Consider the following 12,367-nt stretch of genomic DNA (forward strand, 5'->3'; position numbering starts at 1 on the left):
TCTGCCTCAGGGTCTGCTGTTACTCAGACAGCAGCGCTGCCCTGGAAGAGCTCACGTCTGAACGGTTCCTCTTACAGAAACTGCTCTGAGCTCCCTAAAGCAGCCGCACGCGGATAACGCCCCGGTGGTACCGTCACCACACCAGCGGAGAGACTCGGACCGGTACTGCCAGCTGTGCGCCGCCTGGTTCAACAACCCGCTGATGGCACAGCAGCACTACGACGGCAAAAAGCACAAGAAGAACGCGGCCAGGGCCGACCTGCTGGAGCAGCTGGGGAAGACCCTGGACCTGGGGGAGCTGAGAGGTGAGAGCGCTGGTGCGCAGAGAGCAAGGAGCTGCTCCCGCGGGGTCTGCGACCGCGGCGAGGCCGCTCGTGCCCACCGTGATCACTGTTCCTCTGATCAAGTGGTGCAGTTGAGACCGTGATGCTCTCGCTGCTTTATGAGGTTCCTGCTACTGTAAAAAAAAAAAATCCCCTCCTCCAAGATGATGCTCTGCAGCTTTAGCAGCATCCCTTAAAAGTTGTTTCCTAGGTGCTGCTTTTGCCTCTTCCTAAAATAGTCCCTGCCATTAGCACACGCTTCTGTCCCCAGCGAGCGCGCTGGCCCGCGGGGCGGGGGGACGGGATGTTTGCTGCTGGAGGCAGAGCACTCCCTGCGCCTCGCTGGCGGAGCGCGGGGCATCCGCTGTCTTCTGTGGTTTAATTAGCGCTTGTAGAACACTGCAATGGCCCTGGGTCAGCGGCAGAAAACACGAGCCGAGCGTTTGCTGTGGGTATGTTAAACACAAGATTTCGGTGTTCCCGCTGAAGGCAGAGCAGCCATCCATCCGTCCCGGCCCTGCTGCGAGGGGCTGTGGCACCCAGGGGTCCCTGCAGGGGCTGTGCCCCAGGGTCACCCATGTTTGGGCTGTGCACCCCTCCGGGAGGGACCCCCTGGTGCGCAGCAGAGCACCGGAGCATCCCCAGTCCCTCCGGTCGCTGCCGTCGCGGCGCTGGTGAGGTACCGGCTCCATCGCGCTGCGCCCTGTGATGGAGATGTGCTCGTTTGTCCCGTGCTAATTAATCCACAGCACGGAGGTGCGGCTGAGCTGAGCTGTGAGCGAAGCACCTCGCTCACACCGAGGTGTGTTACAGGAGCAGAGGCATGAGCCTCCTGCCGAACGTTTCCTCCGTGGCCTTGATCCCAATCCTGCACACAGGCTGTGTTTGGCTGCAGCAGGCTGAGGGAAAAGTGCAGGTTTGATTTTCAAAACCATGCGGGAGAGGAGGTCTGGTTTGCCAGCAAGACATTGCGTTAACGTTTTCAAATACCTTTATTTTTTTTTCCTAGAAAAATGAAAGAATTTTCCTTTAAATACTAATGACTATGAGGTATATTGTGCATTTCTGGGTCTCAGATAAACCTTGTAATGGTTATCCAGACCCGTCGTGTGCTACCCAGTGTGACTCACAATGCCATCAATGATTCATGTGGCTGAGTCACTGCCCGCCGTTGGAAACATGCAGGGAAATAAAACCTGGGACAATAACATGGAAGTGCTTAGTACCTTCAACTGTGCCAAGCTCCAGAGTGGCTGAGGATGTCATTAACTGCAAATAAATCAATTGCAAAGTGTTTTATTCATTTACCTTGTTCCTAGGAGAGGTGGAACTGGAGGACTTTACATACTCATCAGCCCGTGTTGGTTTTTAATGTTACGGCGGTTCTGTGCATGGTTGGGATGTGCAGCTGAATCTGGTGAAGTCCTGCCAGTGTCGGGCAATGGCAGGGCAGGGGGCTGCAGAGGAGGGGGCTGCAGAGCTGCGCCCAGGCTGTTGGCACCCCCAGGCACAGGGGAAGCTGCTTTTCCAGGGTTGTGTTCCAGAGCTGCAGCTCATGGGTGTCCAGTGCCTTCTGACGCCGCGGAGCCGCACAGCCGGGCTCGGAGAGCCGCGGATGGTGTCCTGGAGCCGCTGAGGGTGTCCTGCCAGGCTCACCTCTGCTGCTGGAGTAGCAGCACGGCTGGGAAAGCCTCTTTCTTACAGTTTTCTTTAGCTGGGAGCTGCGATCCGCTCTCTGATTTGCCTTCAGCTGAGGGGTAGAGCAGCTCTCCCCGGCTGCAGTGGGCAGATCTCTGCCATCGCCGGCACAGGGTGAGATCTGCCTTCTGTCCGCGAAAACAGCCGTGCCGTGGCAGGTACGGTGGTATCTGACCCAAGGAAAGCGGTGGCAGTGGCAGCTCAGAGGTGCCCAGTGTCGGTCTGTCCCAGCGTGCCAGCAGAATCGTCCGACTGTCACATCCAGTGGGTTCGGTGTCCGGCAGCATGTGGTGGGATCGCGGCCCTGCCCTCTCCCTGCTCTGGGCTGGTTTTGCTGCCTTGGTGTTCGCTGGAACGCAAACTCATCTCCTTCCCACGCTATACGCAGTGGTTTGTCCCATCACAACTTAAATATTAATTCTATTTTGACTGCTGTTGGAGATGAACATTTGATGCGTTGTGTGAGCCTGGAACAAGCAGTGTTGGTTGAAGTAAAACATTCCAGCAGCCTTTGATGTTTTGATAATGGTTATAATAAAATATTTATTGATAAATATGAATGTGTATTTGGAGAAATAAGAATGGAGATATATTTTTGGACAACTGATATTTATAGGAAACAAAAGCATTGATTCTTCTTGCCAAGTGCTCATCTTGCAATTTTGAAGTCTTATTTTCTTCTCAGAAATGAGAAAGAGGAGGGAAGAAAAGGGAAGTCTGGGCTGTGTTAAGTGGATTCAATGTGTCCTTTCTGTTTCTATACGTGCACCTTTGAAGGAACAAAGCGAGCAGAAGGCTTAGCGTACAGCCAGACCCTCCTCCGTCTCATCAGTGTTCACAACCTGTGCTTCAGTGCCTTTTGCATGACAGCCAGGGGCTCACCACGGCACCGTGGGCTCCCTTTGGTGCCTGCCAGTAAAACTGGAGTTTTACGTAGCGATGGAGACAGATTCAGGGCCACCCTTGTGTTCCTGGAGCTGATGAGGTGGGATCTTGTGAACCGCGGGAACCTGAGTCGTCTTCCTGGGGCGTTTGGTGCCTGGTGAGCAAGAAGGGCATCCAGCCGTGGGGCAGAAACCTGTGCCTCTGGAGGGGGTTACGCTGTGAATCCCTGAAACAAAGCAGAGCAGCCTCTGCAGTAAAGCAGGATGGGGACAGGTGCACAGGGATGGTGTCACCTGAAGCTTTTGTATTTTCAGGTAAATTGTCATAGTTGCAGATGCAATCTTGAAAAATCGGGTAAAGAGCTGAGTTTTCTTTTCCTTCTCAGCTCATAATTTCTTTGTATGCCTTATAAATACTTTTCGTTCTGTGCTGTCACTTTTGGTTACTAAAAAGCGATTTAACAAGTACTCCCCTGGAATGTGTTTTAACGCATTTTATGCAGAATGACATTAATGACTTTACTTGTTAATATTTTATTTAATGGCCATAGGAGCACATTCAATTTTCCATGAATGCATGTCATGACGCAGGGGAGAGAATGCTGATGTGCCAGAGGATGCAAAAGCAGATGCGAATACAGCTGGAACACAGCATCTCCCAGCACAGACGGCTCTGGCTGGGATCACCTTCCTAATCCAGGCTGCCTGCAGTGCTGGTGCTCGACTCCAACATGCTTTGGTTGGGTATGTTTCATAAACCCACAGTTTCAGCCAGGTCGGCAGCCTTGGAAAGCTCCAGTGAGATCGAATATTGTTAATTTTGATATTCTGGAGGTGATCGTTGCCTGTGGTTTCATCCTGCAGTTTATCTGAGGCTCGTTTCCTTTCTTCGTGTCTTGTTTTGGTGGCGTCCATGTCACACTCAAGACTTTTCTTGTATGAGTCCATCTCAGGATGCTGGATTTCAGCTGCGAGGAACTGCAGCCCTTGTCTTGCGGCAGGGTCGGTGATCCCGGGCGCGGGGCGAGCAGCAGCGTGGCGTTGGGGCACGCGGTGCAGCTCCCGGCGTCTTCCTGGCCGCGGTCTGTCCCCAGCGATGTCTCCGTCCATCTCCAGCGTGTCTGTGAGCACCAGCGGTCGTGTGATGGTGCTGAGCACGAGCGAGTTCACAGAACCGGCCCGTTCCTCAGCTGCGTTTTCCAGCTGGCGGGAAGAGCCGCTGTGGCGGAGCAGTGCCGAGTCCCCGCAGTGCCGGACCGCGAGGGGGGGGACAGGATTCCCCCTCGTTCATCGTCATGAGCAGCCTTGACATACTGGTGGGAAAAAATCCAGGTCCCCAGTTAGGAACTGTAATCGCTGGTGACGTTTCCACCTACACAAGTAATTAAGATTCAATAAGGCTGCTGTTAATGTATGCTGCTAAATTAGCTGCTGAGCATTAGAACCTTATTACCTTAAATTAAAGTATTACCAGTTTCTTACTTCCCCGGCCCCGATCTCTGCCGTGCGGCGATCCCGGCGTGGCCGAGGGCTCGGGCTGCAGTGAGGTGCTCACACCTCCCGCGTCAGCCGCACGCTGCCTTCCCCGTCCCTTCCCCTGCGTCGTGGCACGAGTGTACGTGGTGTCTGTTGGCTTTTATTAAGCAGGAGCTGCCAGCCATGGAGAGAGGGTTTGACTGTAAAACCATTGCTGCTGCATCAAGAATAAATTGAGGAAGGAGAGCGTCCATAAGCCTATTTACCGTTGGATTTTTGTTCTGTGCTGCATCGCGACACATAAAAATATTGGTGACTGTTTAACTACTTCTGCATTATCGCTTACTTGCTATTTTGAGGCGCTTATCTGAATATTTTTGAAGTAGTTTTTAAAGAAGATATTTAACTTTATGTTGGGCCAAATGCGTAGGTGAGAGTGCACCTGCTTGAGGTGTTTGAGAAGAGTGGGACTGTTAGTGTAGCTGGTGTCTGAAGTTCAGAAAAGGAAAATTGACTTTCTGGGAGTCTGTAGGTACAGCTGGGGAATGGTAAGTGTGTGTGTAGCCTATGCAGTTAATTGTGGTAAGCATTAACTGATCAAATTTGAGAATGTCATACGTTACTTGTTCTAAGGGAATTGTTTTAACAATGTCTGCAAAGAAATAACACTGTGGAAAGTCAAAAGAGACTATTACATGGTACGTTAAAACTGTTCCTAAAGAGCACAGCAGCCCATGGTAGGAATCGCACAACTCTGGTATTTTCAAGTGGAGCCCTTCAATTAAGCTTGAAACGGTCTGTTCAGAGCTTCATGGAAGTGAATCAGTGCAAAGCAGAAACCTGACCACAGGGACTCTAAAATTTGCAATTCCTTTTTTTTCCAGGAGGGCAGGACAGAAATTCCTGTAGCATCAGTGGTTTACTGTGATGCCGATGTATGTGTATGTCAGTGATGCTGATGCAGTCCGGGATGCTGAGGGAGTTATTAGGATGTTAAAATACAAAAGAAAGGAGGAGAGAAGTCACTCTCTGACACTTGGCGTGCTACGGGGACAACAGCATCAGGCGACTGGGAGCACTGGGGTCTGCATTCATGTGCTTAATTCATACCAGGTTTTGCCCTACGTACGAGGAGCGAGAGCCCTCAGTTGCCGCTTCTCTCTTTCAGGGATGTCCAGAAGGGAAACAGGCGTTTAATGTACCTTCAGCTGCACTCAGTCTTTTCGGCAAAAACATGTTAGATGCGGCAGAGAAGTGACTGTTTCTGTAATTCTGCTCTGAGATGGCTGTGCTCTTTTCCCAGGGTGAAAGAATAATGGAGTTAAATTGTAGGTACGCTGCTGGGAGGAGAGCAGAGAGCCCCGTCCCATCCCAGGGACTCCACCACGCTCCAGTTTGTTCCGACCCTCCCTGTCATGTTGTCAGGTTTGCTCCATTTGTAGAAACCACAGAGCGTTTTGTTTTCCTGCCCCTGGTGTGCACAAAGCATGTGGGACGTGGCCCTTCCCTGCCCCTGTGCCATCACGGCGATGCCACCGGCGCGGGCGGCTCCTCCAGCCCCGGGATGAGCCCTGTCTGCATGTTTGGGCTCTGGCTTTTGACCCCTCAGGGCTGGGATGCCGCCCTGGTCCTGCCGAGGAGACAGCAGTGGCCGGGACACTGCCCTGGCACAGGGACTGGGAGCGTTGGATGGTGCAGAATGGCAAGGAGCTGGTGGTCGTGGTGTTGTTCCTCAGAGGCTTCTCATTTCTCCCACAAAAAATAGATTTTGAATGCAGCTCGTGGCTGTCTCTTGGCCTGGGTCACTTCTGTATGGAAGGAGAAAGAAATTTAAAAAAAAAGAGAAAGAAACGAATCAAATTTGTTTTGGGAGGTGTGGAGGAACTTCCCCAGCAGCATCATGTGCTTCTGTGATTGCAAAAGTCATTGAGGAATGTTTGGGGTGAAAACCCGCCTAGAAGAGCAAAATAGAACATTAGTGTGTAAATAATTACTCGATCTATCGTGCGCTAAGCAGACTGATGTCCTCTCCAGGGGGAGGGAGGGGAGTGCACCAGGGCACTCGGAGTAAATGCCTCGGAAATGGACTGAGCTGCGTTTTCCCGGGAAGTCTAAGCTGACACAGATAAAAACCACCAGCCGTTTTCCGCAGCCGCGCAGCACGCTGTCTCGGGAAAAGAGCTTTTCTCCTTCCCCTCTCACTCCGATCGCTGCCTGTGTCCCGCGTTCCTATTTTTAGATTTTCAGCTTTTCAGAGGCGACGAAGTCTTGATTTCCTTGTCCTGCTGAGAAGTGAAAATGCTCCCAGCTTTAAGCCATTAAATTATAATTCTGAATGCAAACTGTTAAATGAGGAAGAAATAGTTTTCCTATTTAGTACAATAGATAGTGCTGAGAGTAGCGGGTTTTGTGTCTCTCTGGGCATCTCGGGCGACTGTTTTTCTCAAGCTGCGCTGTACGGAGATTGCATCGGGGACCCCATGCTTCTTCCTCAACCCTGACCTCCTTCCCCCTTCTCTGAGACCCACCCGGGACAATTCACTTTATTAGAAGGGCTGAAATAACGCGGAGTGGAAAGGATTGCAATAAAATAAAATGCAGTATATTTACTTAGAAAACGACTTGCAATTGTGGCAATCCACTAAGGAATGATGTGGAAAGTAGCTAATGAGGAGTTGCCCAGAATTGTGCTTGTACCAAAACCCCATTAGAGTAAATGGGGCCTCGTGCTCGTTAGGCTCAGCGCAGTGATGCTTTGGGAGAAAGCCGCGGGAGCGGGACGCCGGTGCTGCCGGACCGCGGTCTCCAGGAGGGATTTGCCTTTGAACCCTGCTTGGTTCTGCTCGCTCTGTGCCTCTTAAAGATATTCCTTTGGGCTTCACTACTGTTTGGATGCCCTGGCCTGGAAAAGTAAATAGATGGGTTACTGTAACGAGAAATATCAAGCAAATTGGAAATGAAATTAGAGATCTGAGTACCTTCTAATTAATTAAAAGTTTGCTGGGGGCAAAGGTTAGTGCTTTTTTTTTTTTTCCCCTCTTTCTTCAGCTGTTTTCACTCCTTTATACTTTCCAGTTGCCATTTTGATTGTGAACAGTCTGTAGCCTGGGCATGAAGGGGTTTTTCCTCCCGGTGCAGCCCTGAGCGTGCGCTCAGCCCGCACCGAGTCGCGCAGCCGGTGCTGAGCTGGTGCTGGATTAACGGTTCTGGGTTTTCTTCGCAGGACTGAAGCGCAGCTACACGTGCAACATCTGCAGCGTCACCCTGAACTCGATAGAGCAGTACCACGCGCACCTGAAGGGCTCCAAACACCAGACCAAGTGGGTATCTCCGTGCTTTTCCCGGTGGCCTCCTGCCTGGCTGCGCTGCCCGGGTGAATGTGTATATATATATATATATATACAGACACAATGATGCCTTACGCTCCGATAACCCCGGCATCTGGGGAGCTCTGGGGGTTTTGCAGACACAGATACCGGAGGTGCCCCCAGCGTGGGGCAGGCAGGGCTGAGCCCCGGTGGGCTTCCTGCTGTCCCACCGGAGCGGGCACCACTGTTTGCTCTGAATTTCCTCCGGTCACAGCACGCCCCAGGGAGTTCGCGCTGTCAGCTCGTCCCGCTCCCTGTGCAGCTGCCGTGCTTCGCTGCTGGGGTCTGTCCTGGTTTCCAGGGGTTTTCCTGCAGGCTCCGGGATAATCCTGTGGGCTCAGCTGGGTCTGGGAGGTCATGAGCCGGTGGGCGTCCTGGGGCCGGGGGCTCCTGCCTGGAGAGGTGAAGCGTGTTACGGGGATGTCCTGCTCTCCTCCAGACCCCTCCTCTAACCCCCTTTCTCAGGAACCCCCCATCGTTCTGCACATCCTCAGGGACCCGCCTCGTCCTCAGCTTGTCCCATGGGTTTCGGCTCTCGGGCAGGAGCACTCGGTGCCTCTGCTCGCGGCAGCGCTGGGCGTGCTCACAGCACAAAGCACGTAGCTTTGCACATCTCGTAGCCCGGCTGAGGACACGGGGGGAGGTTTGCTGTCCCTCCCCACTGAAACATGTCAGGGGCGTGCCGTGCAAACCAAATCTCTGCCTGTCCTCAGACCAGGCTGGTTTGGGGCTGACGAAGAGGAATGGGCAGCAGTGACCCAAGTTAAGAATGTCTGGTCCTGATGCCACAAGCCTTCATGCTTAATGATCCCGAGTTCGCAGCTTCTTTCATGTGTTAAACCTCAGAAGAGACACTGGGATTGTAATGGGATTAGATGTTTCCAAGTGAAAATGTTTATGCTGTGATTTAGAGCAATTATGTATTACCCAACTTTGAGACTTGGTGGGAGTCTGCTCTGTCAATTAGTACAAATTATTAAAACGAAGCAATGAAGATACATGGTACCAGAAAGTAGATTAATGAACTAATCTCTCTTAATGCACTTACATGTGAGCTTTGGGAACCGTTTCAGGCTAAAGCACTCAGGACTGCCCAGATTAGAAGAGGGATACAGAAGGTGCCATTAGTTACTGAAATACTGCAGGTAGCTCTGGGGGCGTCTGGGAGGGGAGGCGGGTGATCAGAACCAGCTGCAAGTACTAACGTCTCATTTTGCTTAAGCTGCTGAAGGATGAAGGCAGACCTTCCCCAGCTGATGTCGGACCTTCAGAGGTTCCCGGCATTATTCCGTTAGCTCTGTCCTCTTTATTCACGGAGCGTTTGAACGGTGAGGATCAGGCCAGCCTGGGCAGGGAGCGCCCGCGCGGAGCAGAGGCCTGCAGGACTCCCCCTTTTTTTTTTTCCTAAGGCCCTTCCTCTTTTGCAAATTAATATTCTTATCAGTCTTTCTAAATTTAGTTTTTATCATTTATTCATAATGACTTAAATCTGGTCCCAAGAGATTTTCATGGGCATTCAGTGCAAGTGGAAACAAAGTAATAAATTCAAAAGAAAGTACGTTACAAATGTAATAATGGAATGCCAATTAGAGACATTTGTCTGACCAATTTCTATGGGAAATTGCTCTGATTATTCTGTTTCCTCCATCCATTGTTCGTTCTTATACAATTTTCTTTGAGGCTGAGTGTCCCAGCACAGCACGAATCTCTCCAGCGCCTTTAGGAAGGTGCAGAAGCGCGAGAGACAACGGATTGGCAGCTCGGGTTTGTGCACACAAAAGCTCTTCCCACCCTGTAATTAGTATGTAACCAGATTTTACTCTCCGTGTTTAAAGCTGTTTTTGCCGCTTCATTGTCCTCTCTACGGGACTGAGGGAACGAGCTCCCCATATCTCTTATCCTGAGTCAGTTCTGCCCCCGTAGTCTGAGGGATCTGGAACAGCCGTGTGCGCCGCTGGACGCGGCCGGACCCGGAGGGACAGCCCCAGGATGGGCCTGGGGGTCTCCTGGCTGGAGCCCTTCTGTTTGCCACGTGCACAGCGATGACCATGTACGTGGTGTTTGTACGGAGCCGGCTGGCAGGTCGGGCACTCGTGGTGATGGTAGGAAGGGGAAGCAGGTCACGCAGCGCCTGTTCCTGGCTGTGGAAATCGCCTGTAGTGCAGACAAATGAAGAAATCTTCATTTCCAGTGCTGTAAATGAATAATTGTGAAAAGTTATTCTACATCGTGTCTTGACTGTTGTTCGAGTGACCAGAGGTTCACGTGCCATCAGCCGAGCCCGGTTTCCAACCCAGAGGGACGTGCGGGGCAGCAGAAACCCAACGGATTTTGGCAGAGTGGCATCTCTGGGTTTGTGGCTGTCTGCAAGAGATTAGCTCTTCTGCGTAACGAAGTTCGTTTGGAAATCCAGCCCTGGTGCTTCCGTGGAGTTTCTGCTGCTGCTTTATCCCAGAGCACGGCTGGGCCATGGCAGCACCTGGGCTCCAGGTGCAGGGCGAAGGCAGCATGCTCAGCGTCGGGGCACCATGTTTTGTCGTGCCAGGCAGCCATGCCCCACGCAGCCCTCCTGAGCATTTCGCCCACTGGTTTTTGCTGTTCTCATTATCGTTGGTTAGTGTCAAGACTGTCCTGTTCCTTACACCTTGGTTTGAAGCTAGTGGATTGCAGTTGCCAAGGCAACAAAACATTTTATGTAGCTGTCATACTTCATATAATTAAAAAAAAAAAGAAAAGGGGAGCAGTTCGTAAAGGGAAGGGATTTTGCTCTGGGACAGGTCGGCAGGGAGGGTGAGCACAGGCTGGAAGCTGGTAGCACCCAAAAAACGCTGGGCAGATGAGTCTTCTGGCAAGCTGCTTTAGGAGGGAGGAACTTTTATGAGGAATGAGTCAAGTTGTGGATATTTATTATAGTTCTTGAGAGCTCTTCAGGGAGCAACACACAACCAAGGCACTGCCAGAGTTGCTTTAAATAACCCTCCATACAGCAGCCCTTGAACTACGGCTGAGCCGCCCGTGTTATCCGACCTCCAGCACTTCCCAGCGCGGGCGCCGGCGGTGCTGGAGCTCCACTAGCGAAGCCACAGGTGAAGGCGACAGACCCCGTGTGTTCTTCTGGGGGGGGTCTGGTGGGGACAGCTTAGCTGCTCCTTTACAGGAATTTCAGGGGCTCGTCTGAATGCTTCTGGCTGAATTTGTTTGATCGAAAGATGGGAAAATAGAGAGTTGGGGGGGAAGCTGGAAGTGTTCTGGTGTTGAGTAAAAGATGCAGGAGGGGGTAGCTGATATGAGCAAGTCCTTGTCCTTCTGACCAATGAATATGCAGAGCAGGATAATGTCTACCAGCTCCTGTTTTTTCTCTAGGGTGCAGGTACTTTGAGCTGTGTATTTGAAAATGGAGGAAAAATGCATCCTTTTTTATCCTATCGTGAGGTCAGGACTGGGGCTGGAGTCAGGTACAGAAGAACATTTCTTTTAAGGCATGGCAGACCGTTCACGTCAGGGGTCAGGCAGTGCTCGTCAGAGCTCCAAAGGGAACGTGTGTTCCCGGGAGCAGCCGAGCACGGGCTGCTCGTCCACGTCTCGGGGAAGCGGCTCCGGTCGGGGCTCTGGTGAGCAGCGCTGGCGGCTGCACGGAGGCAGGTTTTGGAATGTGGCTGGACTCTGGAACATCTGCAGCGGGGAGGAGCACCAAACCTTTAATTAAGGATTTATGAACTGTGTAGGGATGATTGAGTCATTGTTTGACTTGCTTTCCAGAAATAGAAGAGTTTTTTTTTTAATCTTCCCTTCTGCCTTCCCCCTCCCCAGCGGGCAGAGGAGCAGCAGAATGGGGAGCGAGGCGCAGGGCGGCTGGCAGCGCCGGTGCCGCTCCGGCTGGACTGTGGGCAGCACCAGTAGCTCCGTTTCTATGGGGACCAGTGGCAGCCAAAGAGGAGCTGCAGGAAGGAGGGGACGTTATCTCTGAAATATTGGGAGAGGATCACGTGCCAGCCCTGCTCCTCACTGCCTACTGTGGGCTGGAAGAAACAAAACTTCCGTCTTTTCTGGTTGATGTAAACTGGAAAGATGAAGAGTCGCTGCTGAAAGTTATTTGCAACAAACCGCAGAGAATTAAAGTCCTGGGTGGCTGTGCAGGAAGCCAGAGGAGGTTCAGATTCGGGGTCACAGAAATGCTCGTGCAGAACGAGGGAAGGACCAAAGCTGCTGTTGGCAGTACCGAGCACGGAGCCGCGTCTGACGTCGGGGCCGGTCGCGGATCCGTCAGACGCTGTAACAACGTGCCGGATAGCGGGAGCTGTCGTGAGCCACGAGCTGTCCTCTGCCCTTTGGAGGCTGAGATCCAGCCTTAGTGATAAGAGTCTGACTATATGGGGATAACGATTCCCATTCCATAAAGAAGAACTTTATCTTCTTGCTTTTATTTTGTCTCCGATCAGCCAGACCTCTTTGCCACATCTAGAGCTCACAAATGTGTTCTGGGGTTTTCTAACCACTCATTTACACATTCATAGATGCTAATACACGTCTGGGTTTCCCTCTCAGACTCGTGCTTTCTGATTAATTTTAGGATTTTTGCAGAGAGGGGCCCCGATTCTGCAGCTGTCACTGGGGTGCA

The 12,367-nt window shown here is 51.9% G+C and overlaps 1 protein-coding gene across 1 annotated transcript in view; it reads left to right on the plus strand.

Annotated features, from left to right (window-relative positions):
- ZMAT4 (zinc finger matrin-type 4) overlaps window positions 1-12,367 on the plus strand; it is a 69,842-nt gene that overhangs the window by 29,937 nt on the left and 27,538 nt on the right. The window contains exons 4-5 of the mRNA XM_086627981.1: window positions 78-305; window positions 7,605-7,705. Coding sequence (XP_086484107.1) covers window positions 78-305; window positions 7,605-7,705 — 329 coding nt within the window. The remainder of the gene's footprint in view (window positions 1-77; window positions 306-7,604; window positions 7,706-12,367) is intronic.

The sequence above is a fragment of the Tauraco erythrolophus genome, chromosome 29 (genome assembly GCF_009769465.1).
Source record: "Tauraco erythrolophus isolate bTauEry1 chromosome 29, bTauEry1.pri, whole genome shotgun sequence".
NCBI classification, from domain to species: domain Eukaryota; kingdom Metazoa; phylum Chordata; class Aves; order Musophagiformes; family Musophagidae; genus Tauraco; species Tauraco erythrolophus.